General features: G+C 43.6%; 1 protein-coding gene across 5 annotated transcripts in view; it reads left to right on the top strand.

Annotated features, from left to right (window-relative positions):
• Positions 1–22,058, top strand: part of LOC128690449 (uncharacterized) — a 142,462-nt gene that overhangs the window by 86,968 nt on the left and 33,436 nt on the right. For all 5 annotated transcript variants that reach the window (XR_011392578.1, XR_011392577.1, XM_070089730.1 and 2 more), the window contains exons 3-8: positions 14,327–14,539; positions 15,552–15,769; positions 16,653–16,864; positions 18,875–19,083; positions 20,474–20,650; positions 21,759–21,938. Coding sequence is in view for 3 of the 5 variants with exons in the window: in XM_070089730.1 (XP_069945831.1) it covers positions 14,327–14,539; positions 15,552–15,769; positions 16,653–16,864; positions 18,875–19,083; positions 20,474–20,650; positions 21,759–21,938 (1,209 nt within the window). In the remaining 2 variants the exon portion in view is untranslated. The remainder of the gene's footprint in view (positions 1–14,326; positions 14,540–15,551; positions 15,770–16,652; positions 16,865–18,874; positions 19,084–20,473; positions 20,651–21,758; positions 21,939–22,058) is intronic.

Here is a 22,058-nt window from a genome sequence, read left to right as displayed (position 1 = left end):
TTATGAGTCCCTCAGTCTTGAAGAAACAGTGCTGAGGTTATCAGTCCCTCAGTCATGAAGAAACAGTGCTGAGGTTATCAGTCCCTCAGTCACGAAGAAACAGTGCTGAGGTTATCAGTCCGTCAGTCATGAAGAAACAGTGCTGAGGTTATCAGTCCCTCAGTCATGAAGAAACAGTGCTGAGGTTATCAGTCCCTCAGTCACGAAGAAACAGTGCTGAGGTTATCAGTCCGTCAGTCATGAAGAAACAGTGCTGAGGTTATCAGTCCCTCAGTCATGAAGAAACAGTGCTGAGGTTATCAGTCCGTCAGTCATGAAGAAACAGTGCTGAGGTTATCAGTCCCTCAGTCATGAAGAAACAGTGCTGAGGTTATCAGTCCCTCAGTCTTGAAGAAACAGTGCTGAGGTTATCAGTCCCTCAGTCTTGAAGAAACAGTGCTGAGGTTATCAGTCCCTCAGTCTTGAAGAAACAGTGCTGAGGTTATCAGTCCCTCAGTCATGAAGAAACAGTGCTGAGGTTATCAGTCCCTCAGTCATGAAGAAACAGTGCTGAGGTTATCAGTCCGTCAGTCATGAAGAAACAGTGCTGAGGTTTTCAGTCCCTCAGTCTTGAAGAAACAGTGCTGAGGTTATCAGTCCCTCAGTCGTGAAGAAACAGTGCTGAGGTTATCAGTCCCTCAGTCTTGAAGAAACAGTGCTGAGGTTATCAGTCCCTCAGTCTTGAAGAAACAGTGCTGAGGTTATCAGTCCCTCAGTCTTGAAGAAACAGTGCTGAGGTTATCAGTCCCTCAGTCACGAAGAAACAGTGCTGAGGTTATCAGTCCCTCAGTCTTGAAGAAACAGTGCTGAGGTTATCAATCCCTCAGTCTTGAAGAAACAGTGCTGAGGTTATCAGTCCCTCAGTCTTGAAGAAACAGTGCTGAGGTTATCAGTCCCTCAGTCATGAAGAAACAGTGCTGAGGTTATCAGTCCCTCAGTCTTGAAGAAACAGTGCTGAGGTTATCAGTCCCTCAGTCATGAAGAAACAGTGCTGAGGTTATCAGTCCCTCAGTCATGAAGAAACAGTGCTGAGGTTATCAGTCCCTCAGTCATGAAGAAACAGTGCTGAGGTTATCAGTCCCTCAGTCTTGAAGAAACAGTGCTGAGGTTATCAGTCCCTCAGTCATGAAGAAACAGTGCTGAGGTTATCAGTCCCTCAGTCTTGAAGAAACAGTGCTGAGGTTATCAGTCCCTCAGTCATGAAGAAACAGTGCTGAGGTTATCAGTCCCTCAGTCTTGAAGAAACAGTGCTGAGGTTATCAGTCCCTTAGTCTTGAAGAAACAGTGCTGAGGTTATCAGTCCCTCAGTCACGAAGAAACAGTGCTGAGGTTATCAGTCCGTCAGTCATGAAGAAACAGTGCTGAGGTTATCAGTCCCTCAGTCATGAAGAAACAGTGCTGAGGTTATCAGTCCCTCAGTCATGAAGAAACAGTGCTGAGGTTATCAGTCCCTCAGTCATGAAGAAACAGTGCTGAGGTTATCAGTCCCTCAGTCTTGAAGAAACAGTGCTGAGGTTATCAGTCCCTCAGTCATGAAGAAACAGTGCTGAGGTTATCAGTCCCTCAGTCTTGATGAAACAGTGCTGAGGTTATCAGTCCCTCAGTCACGAAGAAACAGTGCTGAGGTTATCAGTCCCTCAGTCTTGAAGAAACAGTGCTGAGGTTATCAGTCCCTCAGTCATGAAGAAACAGTGCTGAGGTTATCAGTCCCTCAGTCATGAAGAAACAGTGCTGAGGTTATCAGTCCCTCAGTCTTGAAGAAACAGTGCTGAGGTTATCAGTCCCTCAGTCATGAAGAAACAGTGCTGAGGTTATCAGTCCCTCAGTCTTGAAGAAACAGTGCTGAGGTTATCAGTCCCTCAGTCATGAAGAAACAGTGCTGAGGTTATCAGTCCCTCAGTCTTGAAGAAACAGTGCTGAGGTTATCAGTCCCTCAGTCTTGAAGAAACAGTGCTGAGGTTATCAGTCCCTCAGTCTTGAAGAAACAGTGCTGAGGTTATCAGTCCCTCAGGCATGAAGAAACAGTGCTGAGGTTATCAGTCCCTCAGTCTTGAAGAAACAGTGCTGAGGTTATCAGTCCCTCAGTCTTGAAGAAACAGTGCTGAGGTTATCAGTCCCTCAGTCTTGAAGAAACAGTGCTGAGGTTATCAGTCCCTCAGTCTTGAAGAAACAGTGCTGAGGTTATCAGTCCCTCAGTCATGAAGAAACAGTGCCGAGGTTATCAGTCCCTCAGTCTTGAAGAAACAGTGCTGAGGTTATCAGTCCCTCAGTCATGAAGAAACAGTGCTGAGGTTATCAGTCCCTCAGTCATGAAGAAACAGTGCTGAGGTTATCAGTCCCTCAGTCTTGAAGAAACAGTGCTGAGGTTATCAGTCCCTCAGTCTTGAAGAAACAGTGCTGAGGTTATCAGTCCCTCAGTCATGAAGAAACAGTGCTGAGGTTATCAGTCCCTCAGTCATGAAGAAACAGTGCTGAGGTTATCAGTCCCTCAGTCATGAAGAAACAGTGCTGAGGTTATCAGTCCCTCAGTCATGAAGAAACAGTGCTGAGGTTATCAGTCCCTCAGTCTTGAAGAAACAGTGCTTAGGTTATCAGTCCCTCAGTCACGAAGAAACAGTGCTGAGGTTATCAGTCCCTCAGTCTTAATCCCCTCCCTACCTCCCCCCCTTACTATCCTCCCTCCCCCTTACTATCCCCCCTCACTCTCAAGAATAAACCACAGACGCCACACAAAAAAACCTTGACGTATTCCTTAAAAAAAAAAACCATTCCTTCCCTTCAGACTCCTTCCGAAGGCAGCAAGTGTCAGATTCTCCCAGTGTGACTGCGTGAGATCACCCTTACGGACTGCTCCTTCATTCTCCCTCAAATTAACCCCTAGTAAGACAGCGGAAGATCGCCCTTATTGACCATCTTATGCTGTGACTCTTCCCTGGTGCAGCAAGCGTCAAATTGCCAGGTAAAACTGGGCGAGATCACCCTTACTGACTGCCTCCATGTGTAACCTTGACCGTCAAGCCTGGAGGCAGGGAGAAAGGGAGAATAGAAAAGGGAGGCTAATGGAGTGCATGGTTGTACGTGGGTGTACATGGATGTATATGGCAGTACATGGTTGTACATGGCTGTACATTGGTGTACATGGGTGCATATAGCAGTACATGGGTGTACATGGGAGTATATGGATGTTTATAAGAGTACATAGGTGTACATGGAAATGGATGTACATGGGAGTACATGAGTGTATCTGGGTGTACACGGGAGTACATGGGTATACATGGGTGTGCATGGATGTGCATAGGAGTACATAGGTGTACATGGGAGTATATAGATATACATGGGAACATATTGGTGTACATGAGAGTACATTGATGTACATGAGAGTACATAGGTATACATGGAAATAGGTGTACATGGGAGTATATCTGTGTACAGAAGGTGGGCAAATAATAGAGGACCTGAGAGTCAACTGAGAGATAAGATTTCGTTCGGATTTTTAACCCCGGAGGGTTAGCCACCCAGGATAACCCAAGAAAGTCAGTGCGTCATCGAGGACTGTCTAACTTATTTCCATTGGGGTCCTTAATCTTGTCCCCCAGGATGCCACCCACACCAGTCGACTAACACCCAGGTACCTATTTGCTGCTAGGTGAACAGGACAACAGGTGTAAGGAAACGTGTCGAAATGTTTCCACCCGCCGGGAATCGAACCCGGGCCCTCCGTGTGTGAAGCGGGAGCTTTAGCCACCAGGCCACCGGGCCACACAGACTCTCCCATAAGGATTATCCACTTCTATCAAGATGAAAGAATTATCGTGTATTATCTCAGCGTGTGAGTCAAGGATAGGAAAGCAGAAGGCTCTCTCCCCACCCTCCACTTCCTCCGGACACTGCCGGCATGAAAACAGAGTAAAAATGAACCATCCCATATTGAAAAAATGGCAGGGAATTGACAGGAGAGATGTGTATGGTAGACGAGGGTTACAACTACTAGTACTGCTAAAGTAATATTTCTACTATTCTTAACTACTTGTGTTACTAGCAGTACTACTTCTAGTTACTACTCTACTATAAGTATCACAAGTGCCTAATTTTACAACTCTGTCAGCTGATCGTCATGATGCAGTTGCTGGACAAACATGTGTATGTTTGGCGGACGGAGGATCGAGGCTGCACTCCTTGATCATGAATTACCCTTAACGGGGTTTGAAGCCTATCGACTACACCAGGGTCATTAAGGTGAACTCTCAGCATATATACGTTGAGAGATATACTGAGTATATATCCTGGCAACATTGTTGTGATGCGAGTCAGGTAACCTCTTTCATAATTATGGACACAGTGTTGCAGCACAATGTACTCTCATGTTACTCACCAGTTCGATTCTTCTAGTCTCTTGCTCGAGAGATGGTACAAGTGTTTCTTTTTCTTCTGGAATTTTTTTGCAGTTTCTCAAGACCAAACATCGCATTTGTATGTATGTTTTGATACCCACTGATTTACACGGTCTCCCGAAAGACTGATTACCAAATTTTATGTATATAGTTCTTATCTTCCAATTATGTCCTTGAATTTGTATTGATAAAGCCACTGGAGGGCGAAACGTCTACAATAAATATACCCAGACATTGTACATTTTCGTCTTGTCGGTACTTTATACCGTTCATGTACAACCTGCCTCCCGATAGTTGGATAGCTGTTAATTTATATTATATGACGTAGTCAAAATATATAAACCAGCCTACATACCTGGAAAGTGTTCGTGGGTCAACGCCCCCCACAGCCTGCTCCATGACCAGCCCCTGATCCATCAGGAGGCCTGGGTCTGTTCCAGACCAACCCGTCTGGTCAGGAACTGAACTTTAGGAACTTATCCAGTTCCCTCTTGCAGACATCTAGGAAGCCTCGGTATTAATGGCTTCGTTTCAATGGATATTTATTTTTTCATTGCCATCCCATCGACCAATGTTTACAGTTTACACAGTCTGTTACCAAACGTTGCAGAGTCAACTCTCTGTTGTAACTCTGCTCTGAGTGCCAGAAGGTGAAGAAGGACCTTAGGCTGCGCACCATCTGAATGTACCAGCGAGTTTGTCGTCTGTGCACCACCTGCAGGATCAACAGGTAGCTGTCTCTTCACCTTCTGCTAGTGTAGCAGGTGTGTCTAACTCACTAATGACCTCTGAGTTTTTCATGTGTGACCAGCTGGCTTGTGTCACCTGGCCGGGCTCTCAGGTGTTTCAAATACTACATTAGTAGGGATGACTAGCTTTTTGAGAGTCTCCAGTGGGTCGGCTGCTGTGTTAGGTCACCTGTGACGTTAATGGGTTCAGTGGTTCATGGGTTCAAAGGCAAAACAAGTTCTATTTAGCTTCCTGGTGTTTGGTAGGGATGCCCGACTTTATGAGAGCTTGTGTTTACATTTGTGTCAAGCTATTGTGGATGCTCAGCAGCGATGTGTGTCAGGTTCTCCGGCCTCACCTTCCTCTCATTATTTCATTATTGATTCTCTTAGATCGAACTTTATTTGACTTTTCACAGTCCATGTGCAGGAGGGATTTACTCCAGGTGTCTCGAAGATTTATGCATTTAGGAATCTTGAACTTCCCGTTGTTTTCCTGTTGACTTAATCAGATATTGTTTGGGTAGTGCCTCTTGCTAGGAATGCTTCGGCGTTAGTGTGTACTTCCATCAAATCCTCCTGTTTTGGTCACTGGTATTTAGTGCTAAGTTATTGTCTCGACGCGAGGCTGGTTCTGATGTTATGGTCAATGGCCCGTTGTTGCTTGGTCCTCCTCCTGGTTGTGTAGACGTTGCATGATCCTGCATAATGTATCTCTTGTTGTGGAATATCTTCAGCCTAACTGTGTACATGTGAAGGATTCTTCGCGTGCTTTTCGTTTCTTCTGTTATATTTTCCTTCTCCTTTGTTGTTGCTGTTGTCGCTTGTGTCACTGCTATTGTTGTTGCGTCTCTCAGTGTGCGTCGACGGCAGGACAATGGATGGAAGGGGTGGAGAGAGAGAGGGAGGGTTGAAAATGAGTTTCCTCTCCATGTTTCTTACTTCAGTAGTGGGGGGAGGGATGGGGAAGGGGTAGAGGGATGGGGAGAGGGGGTGGAGGGATGGAGAGAAGGGGTAGAGGGATGGGAAGAAGGGGTGGAGGGATGGAAAGAGGGGGTGGAAGGGTGGCGAAGGGGGCTTAAGACAGCTGCTCTTCTCCCCTCCCTAACTGCTCAATATACTCTCTCTCTCTCTCTCTGTTTCTCTCTCTCTCTCTCTCTCTCTCTCTCTCTCTCTCTCTCTCTCTCTCTCTCTCTCCCTCCCTCCCTCCTTCCCCCACTCCCTCCCCGTCCTCTCTCAGTTTCCTCTTCCTGTGTTGCAGTCTTCTGATAGAGGGTTGCAAGACATGACTGGAGTATTGGAAGCCTTAACTTATGTTGCTCATACGAGGGTTCCGAGTGCTTGCTCCTGGCAGAGTGCACATTATTATTGCTTCCAGAGGATGAGTGAAACCACTCCCACATTACAAAATGTACTCTGGCTTCAGGAAGAAGAAATTCAAATCTCTTCGAGATATATATATATATATATATATATAGTATATATATATATATATATATATATATATATATATATATATATATATATATATATATATATATATATATATATATATATATATAGTATACACACACAGGATGTACAGATATACACCTTGGGTGTACACGGTGTATACAGACAAGGTGTACACAGGGTGTATACAGACAAGGTGTACACAGGGTGTATACAGACAAGGTGTACACAGGGTGTACACAAGGTTGTCATGTCGGGCGACCCACTAACCGAATCTCCTCTAACAGATAATTTAATAAAATTACTTCCCTCCTCCTCCTCCTCTTCTTCTTCTTCTTCTTCTTCTTCTTCTTCTTCTTCTTCTTCTTCTTCTTCTTCTTCTTCTTCTTCTTCTTCTTCTTCTTCTTCTTCTTCTTCTTCTTCTTCTTCTTCTTCTTCTTCTTCTTCTTCTTCTTCTTCTTCTTCTTCTTCTTCTTCTTCTTCTTCTTCTTCTTCTTCTTCTTCTTCTTCTTCGTCTTCTTCTTCTTTTTCTTCTTCTTCTTCTTCTTCTTCTTCTTCTTCTTCTTCTTCTTCTTCTTCTTCTTCTTCTTCTTCTTCTTCTTCTTCTTCTTATTCTTCTTCTTCTTCTTCTTCTTCTTCGTCTTCTTCTTCGTCTTCTTCTTCTTTTTCTTCTTCTTCTTCTTCTTCTTCTTCTTCTTCTTCCTCTTCTTCTTCTTCTTCTTCTTCTTCTTCTTCTTCTTCTTCTTCTTCTTCTTCTTCTTCTTCTTCTCTTTCTCTTGCCTACCTCACTACATTTTCCCTTCTTTACTTCCTTCTACGTAGAGGAATTATTTTCTTGCTGTCTTTAAATAAAAACCGTAATAAAACCACAGTAAAAACCGCACTTGAACCTTATTTTTAAACGTGAGTAAAACTCCAGTAAAAACTTATAGTGAAACTTAGTTTAAATAGTAGTAAAACCTTTGTAAAAACCGAAATGAAACCTCAATTAAAAACCGTAATAAAACCCCAGTCAAAAACCGGAGTAAACCTCTCTGAAGAACCATAGTAAAACCTCAGTCAAAACCGGAGTTAAACCTCGTCGAGAACCGTAGGAAAACCTCCTTCGAAAACCACTTGAAAATCTCAGTCAAAGAGTTTCAGTCAAACCCAAAGTAAAATCAGTAAAACCAAAGTAAAAACCAGTAAAACCATAGTAAAACCTCAGCAGAACCACTGCACAGGTTCGAGGATGGGTACGACTGAGCCAGTTGGTCAGGCAACAAGTGAAGCTGTTAGTAAGCAGCTTCGAGGGGGGCCAGGAGCTGAGACTCGACTATCAGTGGAAGAGGACACCATTAACTGTTTCCTAGAATCCTGAGTCAGTGGTAGTGACTCCAGAGCAAAATAGCTGTTGTTATCTCATGATTACTGATCCTTCACATACACTGTGAGACATGAGTCATACTCCTCAGAGGATGAGCCTACTCACTCCTCAGGTGAGGAGTCTACTCAGCTGCTCTTCTCCCCTCCTCAGAGGACGTCTACTCACTCCTCTAAGGCTGAGTCTACTCACTCCTCAGAGGATGGGTCTACTCACTACTCAGGTGAGGAGTCTACTCACTACTCAGGTGAGGAGTCTACTCACTCCTCAGATGAGGAGTCTACTCACTCCTCAAATGAGGAATCTACTCACTCCTCAGATAATGAGTCTACTCACTCCTCAGATAATGAGTCTACTCACTCCTCAGAGGATGAATCTACTCACTCCTCAGTGCATGAGTCTACTCCTCCAGGATGAGTCTCCTCACTCCTCAGATAATGAGCCTACTCACTAATCAGATAATGAGTCCACTCACTCATCAGAGGATAAATCTACTCACTCCTCAGATAATGAATCTACTCACTCCTCAGAGGATAAATCTACTCACTCCTCAGAGGATAAGTCTACTCACTCCTCAGAGGATAAGTCTACTCACTCCTCAGAGGATAAATCTACTCACTCCTCAGAGGATAAGTCTACTCACTCCTCAGAGGATAAATCTACTCACTCCTCAGAGGATAAGTCTACTCACTCCTCAGATAATGAATCTACTCACTCCTCAGAGGATAAGTCTACTCACTCCTCAGATAATGAATCTACTCACTCCTCAGAGGATAAATCTACTCACTCCTCAGATAATGAATCTACTCACTCCTCAGAGGATAAGTCTACTCACTCCTCAGATAATGAATCTACTCACTCCTCAGAGGATAAGTCTACTCACTCCTCAGATAATGAGTCTTCTCACTCTTCAGATGATGAGCCTTCATGGTTGACCGTCTCAGGTGATGGTCCCCCAACAACCACAATGATTCATCGTCCTCTTCCGCCCAAGAGACCTGGTACCAAATACTCTCTAATTGACAGAAGAAGTCTTTCGTGTAGGCGAAGCTTTTCTTCAATAAGGATACCCAACTGCGGCACTTGTGTCTTACTCTTCAACTTGTCGCTATTATATACCATTTTCAACACCCGTCACCCATCGCGACCAGGAGCCAGAGCTCTCTTCTCCCCCCACCCACTTCAGCAGATCTGCTAGAAACTGTGGGAAAGGGCACTTGTGTACACTTCAGGGCATTTATCGTAGGTAAACGCTTCGTCAAGCTTGACTTTGTGTGCTTTCCCGCAGACATGCGAGAAAGCACACGAAATTTTTTGTTTACTTGCTAACTCTTGGTTCACGTGTAGCTCTTGCATGCTCTCATACACTCTTGCTCCGCCCTGCTATCTATGCTTCCTCTGGCGTGAATATCAACAGTGTTGCGAATAATATTGTGAGTAGGCTAAGGGTGGCTCTAGTCTCTAGTGCTGTTGGTGTGCGTAGTGACGCAGGGAGAGAAAGCAAGGAAGATATAGGCAGAGAGAGAGAGAGAGAGAGAGAGAGAGAGAGAGACCAAGGAAAGATGATAATCAGAAGGGTAGAAGAATGTAGACATATAATCGTGCAAAAACAATCGATAATCATTCACCGAAGGAAAACGACTGGCAGGGAAGAGATGAGGCAGCATCAACACTCACGTACACAAACACGAAATCCACTCACAGATCAAGAAGTGAATATGATAAGGAACATATAACTCGCACATAATTAACAAATAACAGTACAGATAACCCACACGTAGGAGAGTGAAATTTATAACGATGTTTCGGTCCGACTTAAACCATCAACTAGTCACACAGAAGCGCGAAGGGAAGGGAGCCAGTATACATATATACGAGAAGGGGATTGCTTCTGTGACTAGCTAATAGTTCAAGGTAGACAGAAACGGGTTATTTGTGTATTGTTTCAGTCACGGTATTGAGCCTTTTATTCTTGAGAAGAACCAAGGAATTATAGGTTAAGAAGCCCGGGCAGGAACCGAAACTTGACCCCCGTAAAGCACAGCTTGGTGAGTACACACAGCCTGCAAAGATCAACATACATGTGTAGTCAACCATACGTATATCCAGGTGTACACATACACCCACACATCATCGCAGACACACACAGACATCTTTCAAAACACTCTTTTTTAAACAGAAACAGACAGCCGTGTCTTAACACACTTCTTAACAGAAAAAGACTGACAGACGCACTTACAGCTGACAGCTATGTAAAATATTTATTAAAAGGAGAATGAGGAGTTATATTGAAACGTTGAGACAGTTAAATACTGCCGTGAGTAGGAAGATAGGGAAGTACTGTCCTGGGCAGGCGACAGGCAGGTACTGTCCTGGGCAGGCGACAGGCAGGTACTGCCCTGGGCAGGCGACAGGCAGGTACTGCCCTGGGCAGTCAGACAGGCAGGTATTGCCACTAGCAGGAAGACAGGCAGGTACTGCCCTGGGCAGTCAGACAGGCAGGTATTGCCACTAGCAGGAAGACAGGCAGGTACTGCCCTGGGCAGTCAGACAGGCAGGTATTGCCACTAGCAGGAAGACAGGCAGGTACTGCCCTGGGTAGGAAGACAGACAGGTACTACCACTACGAAGAAGAGAGTCAGATAATTCCCTGGGCAGAAAAACAGTCAGGTACGCAGTCTTGAGGGCAATGGATATGAATTTATTCACTTAAGACACCTTTATTGAAGACCTTTCGGTCCTTGACCTTAATCACTTTCAATACAGAGGGAGGGAAGTGATCAAGGTCCAAGGACCGAAACGTCTTCATTAAAGGTGTTATTCAAAGTGAATGAATTCGAAATGATCTGCGTATATGTAGCCTTCTGTGTAGGCGAAACGTTTCGAAATAAAGATACCTAACTGTTGCATATGTGTCTTACCTAACAATCTGTCGGTATTTTATACCATTTTAATGTTCAGACAGCCAGGTAGAGTAACGGACAGACAAGCAGACACACTGACCGTCAGACAAGCTGGCAGACCGACAGGCCACAACACAGCGCCCTAAGCTACAGATTCAGCATCTAAATAACTACAAATAATGTGTGAAACTCCCCCGGGTACATCTCTGCTTCCCAGCCAGTAATGGCTTTGACCTTCACCAGAACACCCGCTAGCATTCGTTATGCTGTCGTGTTTTTTTTTATCCTTCCTGACCACATCTTTTTTGGTGGAAACTGGGAAATGGATGCGCTGGACATGCAAGGACACGAAAGAACCTTGGTGCTTTGTTGACAACTGCGTCTCAACTTAATCTGAGAAGGATTTTTGTTAGTCGAATTACGGGTTACGGTGTTCAAGGGGAAAACGGTAAATCCGTTGTAGTTATAAAGCCCCGGGAAAATGGAAGTCGATCAAGCTTGATAATAACAATAATAATAATGAAGAAGAAGAAGAATAATTAGTGATTTTCTTATTCTTGAGCTGCTATTCTTTTCGGACATTCACAAGCTCTGATACTCCCAGCCATAAATGCAACAACAACAAGGAAGCAATACTAGAAATGCTAGTAAAGTTTACGTTTGCGAGTGAGTGTAATCATCAGGATCATCAAGTCTGGACAAGAGATGTGCTTTGTACCTGAGTTTTGAAAACATGACCAGATTCTCTGCTCTTAAAAGAATATGAAAAAGGGTCAAGAAAAAAGGCAAATGTCGTTTCACACATGTAATGCATCCCCTAGAGTAGAAAGAAAAGTGTCCCAGAGCTTGAATTCTAAAGTCATAGCTGACATGTGACTAACTGTTACGCTATTGTTTATAACGGAGGCTGTTGTTTCACGAAGCAGCTGTTGTTTATAGCCCGCGTGATTATAAATACATATATTCTCTTGAATTACCTGGGGAACAAATCCTGAGTCTCGCTCCTCTGTCCGGAGTAGCAAGATGATTCAGCTGAACCATACCCCCGGCCGGGATTGAACCCGCGGTCATAGAGTCTCAAAACTCCAGCCCGTCGCGCTAGCCACTAGACCAGCTAGCCACAATAAGATTCATCCAACTAGGTATATTTCTACACCATAGGAAAGTTAGCACAGGCACCTCTGTGACCACAAATGCAAGTTTTTACAGACGAATCTCCAGCTAGCGTGGCCGTGACGAACTCTAGCTCAAGTCCCTTCACTGCCGTCAACATGACTTAAGAAATCGTAATGACACGATTGCAAATAAACCATACCCCCGGCCGGGATTGAACCCGCGGTCATAGAGTCTCAAAACTCCAGCCCGTCGCGCTAGCCACTAGACCAGCTAGCCACAATAAGATTCATCCAACTAGGTATATTTCTACACCATAGGAAAGTTAGCACAGGCACCTCTGTGACCACAAATGCAAGTTTTTACAGACGAATCTCCAGCTAGCGTGGCCGTGACGAACTCTAGCTCAAGTCCCTTCACTGCCGTCAACATGACTTAAGAAATCGTAATGACACGATTGCAAATAAACCATACCCCCGGCCGGGATTGAACCCGCGGTCATAGAGTCTCAAAACTCCAGCCCGTCGCGCTAGCCACTAGACCAGCTAGCCACAATAAGATTCATCCAACTAGGTATATTTCTACACCATTGGAAAGTTAGCACAGGCACCTCTGTGACCACAAATGCAAGTTTTTACAGACGAATCTCCAGCTAGCGTGGCCGTGACGAACTCTAGCTCAAGTCCCTTCACTGCCGTCAACATGACTTAAGAAATCGTAATGACACGATTGCAAATAAACCATACCCCCGGCCGGGATTGAACCCGCGGTCATAGAGTCTCAAAACTCCAGCCCGTCGCGCTAGCCACTAGACCAGCTAGCCACAATAAGATTCATCCAACTAGGTATATTTCTACACCATAGGAAAGTTAGCACAGGCAACTCTGTGACCACAAATGCAAGTTTTTACAGACGAATCTCCAGCTAGCATTTGTGGTCACAGAGGTGCCTGTGCTAACTTTCCTATGGTGTAGAAATATACCTAGTTGGATGAATCTTATTGTGGCTAGCTGGTCTAGTGGCTAGCGCGACGGGCTGGAGTTTTGAGACTCTATGACCGCGGGTTCAATCCCGGCCGGGGGTATGGTTTATTTGCAATCGTGTCATTACGATTTCTTAAGTCATGTTGACGGCAGTGAAGGGACTTGAGCTAGAGTTCGTCACGGCCACGCTAGCTGGAGATTCGTCTGTAAAAACTTGCATTTGTGGTCACAGAGGTGCCTGTGCTAACTTTCCTATGGTGTAGAAATATACCTAGTTGGATGAATCTTATTGTGGCTAGCTGGTCTAGTGGCTAGCGCGACGGGCTGGAGTTTTGAGACTCTATGACCGCGGGTTCAATCCCGGCCGGGGGTATGGTTTATTTGCAATCGTGTCATTACGATTTCTTAAGTCATGTTGACGGCAGTGAAGGGACTTGAGCTAGAGTTCGTCACGGCCACGCTAGCTGGAGATTCGTCTGTAAAAACTTGCATTTGTGGTCACAGAGGTGCCTGTGCTAACTTTCCTATGGTGTAGAAATATACCTAGTTGGATGAATCTTATTGTGGCTAGCTGGTCTAGTGGCTAGCGCGACGGGCTGGAGTTTTGAGACTCTATGACCGCGGGTTCAATCCCGGCCGGGGGTATGGTTTATTTGCAATCGTGTCATTACGATTTCTTAAGTCATGATTCAGCTGGACCAGGCAGGTGGTTACCGTGCTCTTGGTGGTGTTTTCTTCGTCAGGAGAAAGATGTGATGTGGGTGTTCCCGCAGCTACACAGTGACCCGCCTCCTAATGGAAGAGGTTCAACCCTCTTGTTGAAAATATCGATGTATCTCTTAGATATATATATATATATATATATATATATATATATATATATATATATATATATATATAATGTTAGTTGAAGGGGCGTCGCTGCGAGAAACCACATTTACCATCCACTACTGATTACCTCCTATCCTCAAGGTGTTATACAGCCCTACGAATTTAGCGCTTTATATCAACTTGTTTAGACTGATAAACTGTTTAATAATAATAACAATAATAATAAAATAATATTATTAATTATACTTTACTATTATATTTATATTATCATTATTGTTATTTACTATATTATTATTATTGTTATTTATTATAATTATTTATTATTATTATTATTATTAATAATATTATTATCACAAAAATTATTCAAGTTACTGAACACAAGAAGCATCACTAGAAGCAACAAAGTATCGGTCCTCCGTTCACTCACAGCAACGCAGAAATCTTGTACTGTCACAGCCACAAGCAAGACTTCTGAGTCGCCTCTCTCTCTCTCCCTCTCTCACACCTTCTATCACTTCCACAGTGCTCAACGTGGCGGCGGGGAAGGCGCCTATGCAGTCTTCAGTGGCCGAGGGAGGCATCCCGCAGAAGGCCGTGGATGGCTCCAGTTCCAACACCTTCAGTAGTGACACCTGCACCCTGACCACCCGAGAACGACAGCCCTGGTGGTATGTCAACTTGCTGGAGCCATATATGGTGCAGTTGGTCAGACTCGACTTCGGACAGTCCTGCTGTGGTGAGTCCCACGGGGTTGTCATGTTGTTAGTAATGGTACATAATGACAGGGTACAGCAATGGTAAGCGGTACTACAGGGTACATCAATGGTAAGCGGTACCGCAGGGTACATCAATGATACGCAATGGTAAGCGGTACCGCTGGGTACCGCAATGGTAAACTGTTCCGCAGGGTACAGCAATTGTATGCAATAGTAATCGGTACCGCAATGGTACGCAATACCGACAGGGTGAAAAAATGGCATAGGTGATACCGAGATGCGGAAGAGACACTTATATAGTCAGGACATTTATTACAGGAAACGTTTCGCCAAGAGGGTCTTCTTAAGTCTTGAAGCATCATTATTCCCAGCAAGAAACAAACCCCAGGCGAAACCTGGGGTATGTTTGTCGCTGGCAATAATGATGCCCAAGTGTTGCATGCGAGTTAGTTTTTTGAGTTGCTGTAAGTCTCATAGCAATTAAGAGGAAGGTTTTATTTTAGACTTTTTGTCTCAAGACTGAGCTTCATCGGACTTCATAAAGATCAGTCTTGGGCGAAACATCGGTCATACTTGTTGTTTCCCCTTGACGTCAGCTTGCTGGCTGTCACTATCTTCGTATGTTTGGTAAAAAGGACACTTGCAACTAATGTGGTATATTATTGTGGCAACGTTTCGCTCTCCAAGCAGTAACTACTTGTCAAATCTCCTGAAGAGTGAAACGTTGCCACAGTAAAATGTCGCATTAGTTGAACATGTGTCCTTGTACCTAACATATTGTGGATAAATATATTAAGCAGTCAGTATCCCTTACATTTCTTCCAGAGGGGTCTCAATTGTCTCTCATATTTGTCCCTTCAATCAGAAGCCTTTTTAGGATTCGATACGGCGTATGCTGTCAGTGACCCTATAAATAACAACAACAACAACCAAAAGCCTTTACCTACTCATTATTCTTTTCTAAGAAAGAGACCTGACGAGTCCTTCCAGTTTTTCAGACCAGGTCTTGATCTTTCATTCCTCGGTGCACAGGTGACCAGCCAGCAACCATCGTGGTGAGGGTGGGCAACAACCGGCCCGACCTGGCCGTCAACCCCATCTGCAACCGGTTCGTGGGTCTCCTGGAGGAAGGGCGACCGCTCTTCCTGCCCTGCAACCCGCCCATGCCAGGGGCCTTCGTCAGTGTCCACTTCGAGGCTCCCCCTGGCGCCCAGCTCTCCATTTGTGAAGCTTTCGTTTACACAGACCAGGTACACTGTACTGTACTTCTTTTGTAGATGAATGGTTCAGAGAACCGACATGTTGATAAATTAGACACATGTGCAACTCTTGGGTATCTTTATTGGCGAAACGTTTCCTCAATAAAGATACCCAAGAGTTGCACATGTGTCTAATTTATCAACTGTACTTCTTAAAGGAGTGGTGGAGGTTCGAACCTGGAGGTTATTCCGGGGATCAACGCCCCAGCGGCCCGGTCCATGACCAGGCCTCCCGATGGATCAGGGCCTGATCAACTAGGCTGTTACTGCTGGCCGCACGCAGTCCGACGTACGATCCACAGCCCGGCTGATCCGGCACTGACTTTAGGTATCTGTCCAGCTCTCTCTTGAAGGCAGCCAGGGGTTTATTGGCAATTCCCCTAATGCTTGATGGGAGGCTGTTGAACAGTTTTGGGCCCCGGACACTTATGGTGTTTTCTCTTAGTGTACCAATGGCGCCCCTACTTTTTATTGGCGGCATTTTGCATCGCCTGCAGTGGTTGGGGGGTATAAATATTTCACACTATACCTGGTCTATGTAAATATTTACACAAATCAGGTATAGTGTGGGATGCTTACACAAATCAGGTATAGTGTGGGATGCTTATGCAAATCAGGTATAGTGTGGGATGCTTACACAAATCAGGTATAGTGTAGATTGTTTATACCTATTTGTCAATTTATTTAAACCTATTAACCTCCTCTGTTCTTTCTTTCACCTCTCCTGCCCATGGAAGAATACACCAGCATCATTCTGCTGAACAAAATATTTACACGTACGATCCCTATTAAGTTACCCAATACATTACATTTCTTGCTGAGAAAATGTATCATGTGGACTGCGTTTGACAGCCTCCCTTATCCCCTCCTTCAGGCGCTGCCTATTGAAAGGTGTCCGTCTTTCCGCGACCAGCCTCCGGGCAGTACCGCCACCTACAACGGCAAGTGCTATATCTTCTACAACCAACAGCCCCGAAATTTCGACAATGCTCTGGAGTTCTGTCGAAGTCGAGGCGGCTCTCTGGTGGATGAGACTAACCCGGCCCTCCAAGGTTTCCTCAGCTGGGAGCTCTGGCGTAAGCACAGGTGAGATCGACAACACAGGTATAGATGTAAACACAGGTGAGCTCGACAACACAGGTATAAATATGAACACAGGTTAGAGCATCAGTAAAGGCACAAACGTAAATTCAAGTAAGATCGTCAGCAGATGCAAAGAGGACGCTTGATGGCGTAATGCCATCAATAGTGAAGAATAGGCTCACGTTAAGAGAACAAGCTTTATGGAGAGACTCATCAAGTGATGAGGACTTGGTAAACTTGTCAACAAAGTGAAAAATCGTCCCAATAAAAACATCTTCTGTAACCTGTGTCTTTTCTTCGTCAAAGATGTAAGCACAAGTCAAATGAAACGCAAAGTTGGGGATCAGAAATACGCTTTAGTTTTCCCTAACGAAATAGTGGACGCAGACACAAACACACGTCAGAGATGTACTCGTAGGCACAACGGAGTACTAAAGCCGAGGTTAAGACATACAAATGTAAATACGATTAGGCAAACGCAATCCCGTACGGGTTATTTGTGTACCGTACGGAATAGTTACCACCACAAAGATAGAGTCGGATCACAGCTGAGAACCATCACAATGGTGACCCTAAAACAAACACACAAGCGACGGATCGTGCAAGCATTCAGTATCGAAAACACACGTGCACACATTCACCTACAAAGCTAACTGTTAAACGGACGTCGACTCAATACAAATAAGCACACATCGACAGGTAAGACAACAGAACTATGTCCGAAAGAATGTTAGATTAAACATTAAATACGGGACACCACGTGCATAAACACTGTCTCGTCTTGAAACTACACACACACACATACATACACACACACACACACACACACACACACACACACACACACACACACACACACACACACACACACACACAAACACAAACACAAACACACGCAAACATGGAAGTAAATTGTGTCTACATTGGACGTGGTCTCGCCACACAGTTCACACATCACAACAAATCACAATACTACACTTGATATCTATGTTAACCGAGTCACACAAGCATAGTCATAAAGGTACACTCGGCTCCGCTTCACTACTACGTTGAAGTTACCAGTATAAAATACTGCAGAGTTCTCCATTATCATTCTTGCCGACCGTCCAGAAATTTACCAATCCAGCCTCAAATGTGATGTCCCAAATAAACTGATCGAAAAATATAACAGCTGTTAAGGCCAAAATCAGTCGTGTAAAATGCTTTTTTTCGTATTTATTGACATTGTACGACATTATTAGATTAATAAAACTCTTACTTCAAGTCGTTTTTCAATCGTTATATTTCAAGAGTAAGAAAAAAGAAAGGTGATGTTTGTTGCAAAATATAAATTTCTTTTTTTCTTAAGAGATAAAGAAATATAATATTGTATTATTCAAGATTATTGTCTATCATAAATCTTCTTTTTTTTTTAATTATTAGGAAGTTTGTAATTACCAGTAAAAATTTGGAAAGGCAGCTAGGGAACGAGTAATGGTAGATGTTTTTATCTTGTTTGGGTCATCCTACCTTGATGGGTAGGGTATATACCCTGTAAGTTTCACAGGGTATATACAATGAGTATTCCTTACTCTTGATTTTTGGTATTAAAGTATCCCTGACTGGTAATGAATGTAGGTTATTATACAAAAAAGTCAGACAAAGACTCACACAGTAAGGTCCGAGGACGTGTTTCCTAAAGTCACCTTCTGTCACTTTTCACTTAGAAGTAAATATGTACCTGGGTGTTATCCCAAGGGTCGCATCCTGGGGACAAAATTAACCTAATTTGCCCGAAATGCTCTGTATAACCGGCGGTTTTCTGTATAGTATGACACTGATGTCAACTATGGTCTGTATAAGTTGTATCATATACTTGTAGAAATTCTTCTTCTTCTTCTTCTTCTTCGTCTTATTATTATTATTATTATTATTATTATTATTATTATTATTATTATTATTATTATTATTATTATTATTATTATTATTATCAGAGACCTACTTAACCACTGCATTTGTCTCTCACCATCACAGGGGAGACCCGAACGGTCAGTACTGGATGGGCGCGGTCAGGGACCCTGAAGACATCAACAACTGGAAATGGATCAACGGGCGGGACGTCACAGTGTCCTTTTGGAACCTACCAGGGGGCAACGAGAATTGTGCCAGGTTCGATGGCACTAAAGGGTGGCTCTGGTCTGACACCAACTGCAACTTCGACCTGAACTTCATCTGCCAACACCGTGAGTTGTGCCAACCTGGGTAGTTAACGCGGATATTATTTTTTTAGAGGAAGCAGTAAATGACGTTTCCATCCATCCTGGATTTGATAATGGTCCAGTCCGGAGTGTTTACGAATTGTTTCAGTCAGGGTATTGTGGGTTAGTTGTGAATTGTTCCAGTCAGGGTATTGTGGGTTAGTTGTGAACTGCTCCATTCAGGGTATTGTGGGTTTGTTGTGAATTGTTCCATTCAGGGTATTGTGAATTAGTTGTTAATTGTTCCAGCCACTATACTGTAAATTTTGTTCTCAAATTAACTTTTGCAAAATACTTTAAAAATAGTGTAATAATTAAACTGTTCTTTTTAAGGTGGAAAACCATGGAACACTGGAACACAAAAAAATGGAATTATTTACGCTTTTATATGTAAAAAAAAAGTCATAAACGCAACTGTTCCAGGCGTTTTCTTATTTCCTACATTATTCTGTTGCCGCCTCTGCTCTTCTGTTGTCTCCATCATCCTTCTGTTGTCTCCATCATCCTTCTGTTGTCTCCATCATCCTTCTGTTGTCTCCATCATCCTTCTGCTGTCTCCATTATCCTTGTGTTGTCTCCATTACTCTTCTACTGTCTCCAACATCCTTCTGTTGTCTCCATCATCATTTTGTTGTCTCCATCATCCTTCTGTTGTCTCCACTCTGATATCGTCTCAAACGCCCTTCTATCGCCTCTTTTACTTCTCTATTGCCTCCATGACCCTTCTGTTGCCTTCATTATCCTCCTGTTGTCTCCACCTTTCTGTTCCCTCCATCACTATTCTGTTACCTCCATCACTCTTTTATTGCACCTAAATCCTCAGCCTCACAAGTGCTGCCTTGATGCTCTCCCGTACTTCCCCCTTCCCTAGTGCTCTTATTTTCCCGTCTTTACACACCTTCTGATTAAATCTTCTTCCCTTCTTCCATATCCACCTACCTTGAGAAGGTTTCCGGGGTCAACGCCCCTGTGGCTAGGTCCCAGACCGGGCCTCCCGGTGAATAGAGGCCTGATGAAGAACGATGTTACTGCCGGTCACAAGCAGTCCAACGTACGAACCGCAGCCCAGATAATCATGAATCAGTGTGAGTTTATTGAGTTTCCTCTTGAAGACAGCTAAAGGTGTGTTGGCGATCCGCCTTACTTATGATGGGAGGCTATGTTGAAGAAGGCTATGAAATAGGCTACACAGCCTACACAATAGGCTTCTTCAGTCAAATACAGAAGCAGCAGGGGTAGTAGCGAGATGAAGATGGTGTAATCAGTCCATCAACCTTGATAGGAGGCTGTTGGAAAGTCACGGTACTGGGGAAGCAAACTCTGATTTCAGCAACTGGACACTTTCCTTTGACAAGATCTTGCTTTTACTCCTCAGGTCCGCAGACGTGCGGTAAGCCGGAGCAGCCGCCCAACTCCACCATGGTGGCTGCGAACTACAACGTGGGGACAGATGTGGAGTACCGCTGTGACCCCGGTCATATCCTGGTGGGTCCTGCTCAGCGATCATGCCTCAACTCCGGCTTCTTCAACGAGTTTCCTCCAACCTGCAGATGTGAGTTGCTTCGTCAGGCTGTTCCTCTCGATCTCACGAGGCTCATTTACACGATTTCTGATACACTTAAAACTATCTTCCGCCCAGCAATTCTCATGTACACCAACATAAGGATACTTCAGTACCTATAAGGTATATTAAAGTAAACTCTTGGTGTATATTAAGCACATCGAAGCGCACACATCCCCCAGGGTGTGAGTTTTATTGTGGTTTAATTGGTGTTTCAAGTGAGGTTCTGTCTTGCTTTAAACTTTCGATATATCACACAAAAAAAATTAATATGGCCTTGTATTATTATTATTATTATTATTATTATTATTATTATTATTATTATTATTATTATTATTATTATTATTATTATTATTATTATTATTAGTAGTAGTAGTAGTAGTAGTAGTAGTAGTAGTAGTACTTATTAATATTAATAGTTTGAAAATGTTGCTTAATTTAAAATTTATATCTTGTTTATATATATATATATATATATATATATATATATATATATATATATATATATATATATATATATATATATATATATATATATATATACATATATATATATATATTTATATATATATATATATATATATATATATATATATATATATATATATATATATATATATATATATATATATATAACAGTAGTTTTAGTGGTATATAATTAGAACGGTTTACGGCATCAAGTGTGTGAATTTTTTTTTATGTGATGGTCAAGTGACGATAAGTTTGTCCAGAGGAAACGAGGCAGCGATGTTAGTGACCTAGAAACCTCTGAGAAAGGCTGCCTTCAAGCTTCTGAAAGGCCATTCATTAAATAGTTGTATATATTTTTTTAAAATGGGTTTTACATTGTTGGGCAAGAAGTCGTCTCTGGCCCACGCTGAGAGTCACCATTAGCCAAAAGCCCTTATTTATGGGGAGAAAGTTGTTGACGATGTTTCGGTCCCTCCTGGACTATTGTTAAGTCATAACAATACTCCAGGACGGAGCGAAACGTCGTTATAAGGTTCCTCTCCTAAGTGCTGATTAACGGTGAATTGCTCTAGCCGCGGTATTGTGACTTATTCCGTGAGAGTGACCACCTTTCGCCCTGTCATAACAGACTTGGAGTGCGGACCGCCGGCTCCCATCCGTAACGGTACATACACGCTGGTTAACGGGACTCGCTACTACCTCAGCATCGTCAGGTATGAGTGCAAGGCAGGCTTCGTGATCATCGGTAGACCAGACCTCATCTGTGACATAGATGAACGTTGGAACGGTCCTCCTCCCAGCTGCGAACGTAAGTAATGTTGGTCAGCATTACTGGCCTCCCCCTCTTTCTCCTCCTCCTCTTTCTCCCCCCGCCTCTCCGAGCTTCACCTCCTGCCAGCCTCTTACCAAGAAATTATCAGGAGTACCG

This window comes from Cherax quadricarinatus, chromosome 29 (genome assembly GCF_038502225.1).
Source record: "Cherax quadricarinatus isolate ZL_2023a chromosome 29, ASM3850222v1, whole genome shotgun sequence".
NCBI classification, from domain to species: Eukaryota; Metazoa; Arthropoda; class Malacostraca; order Decapoda; family Parastacidae; genus Cherax; species Cherax quadricarinatus.
The sequence above is the reverse complement of the archived record's forward strand: the minus strand, read 5'-3'. Positions and strand labels throughout refer to the sequence as shown.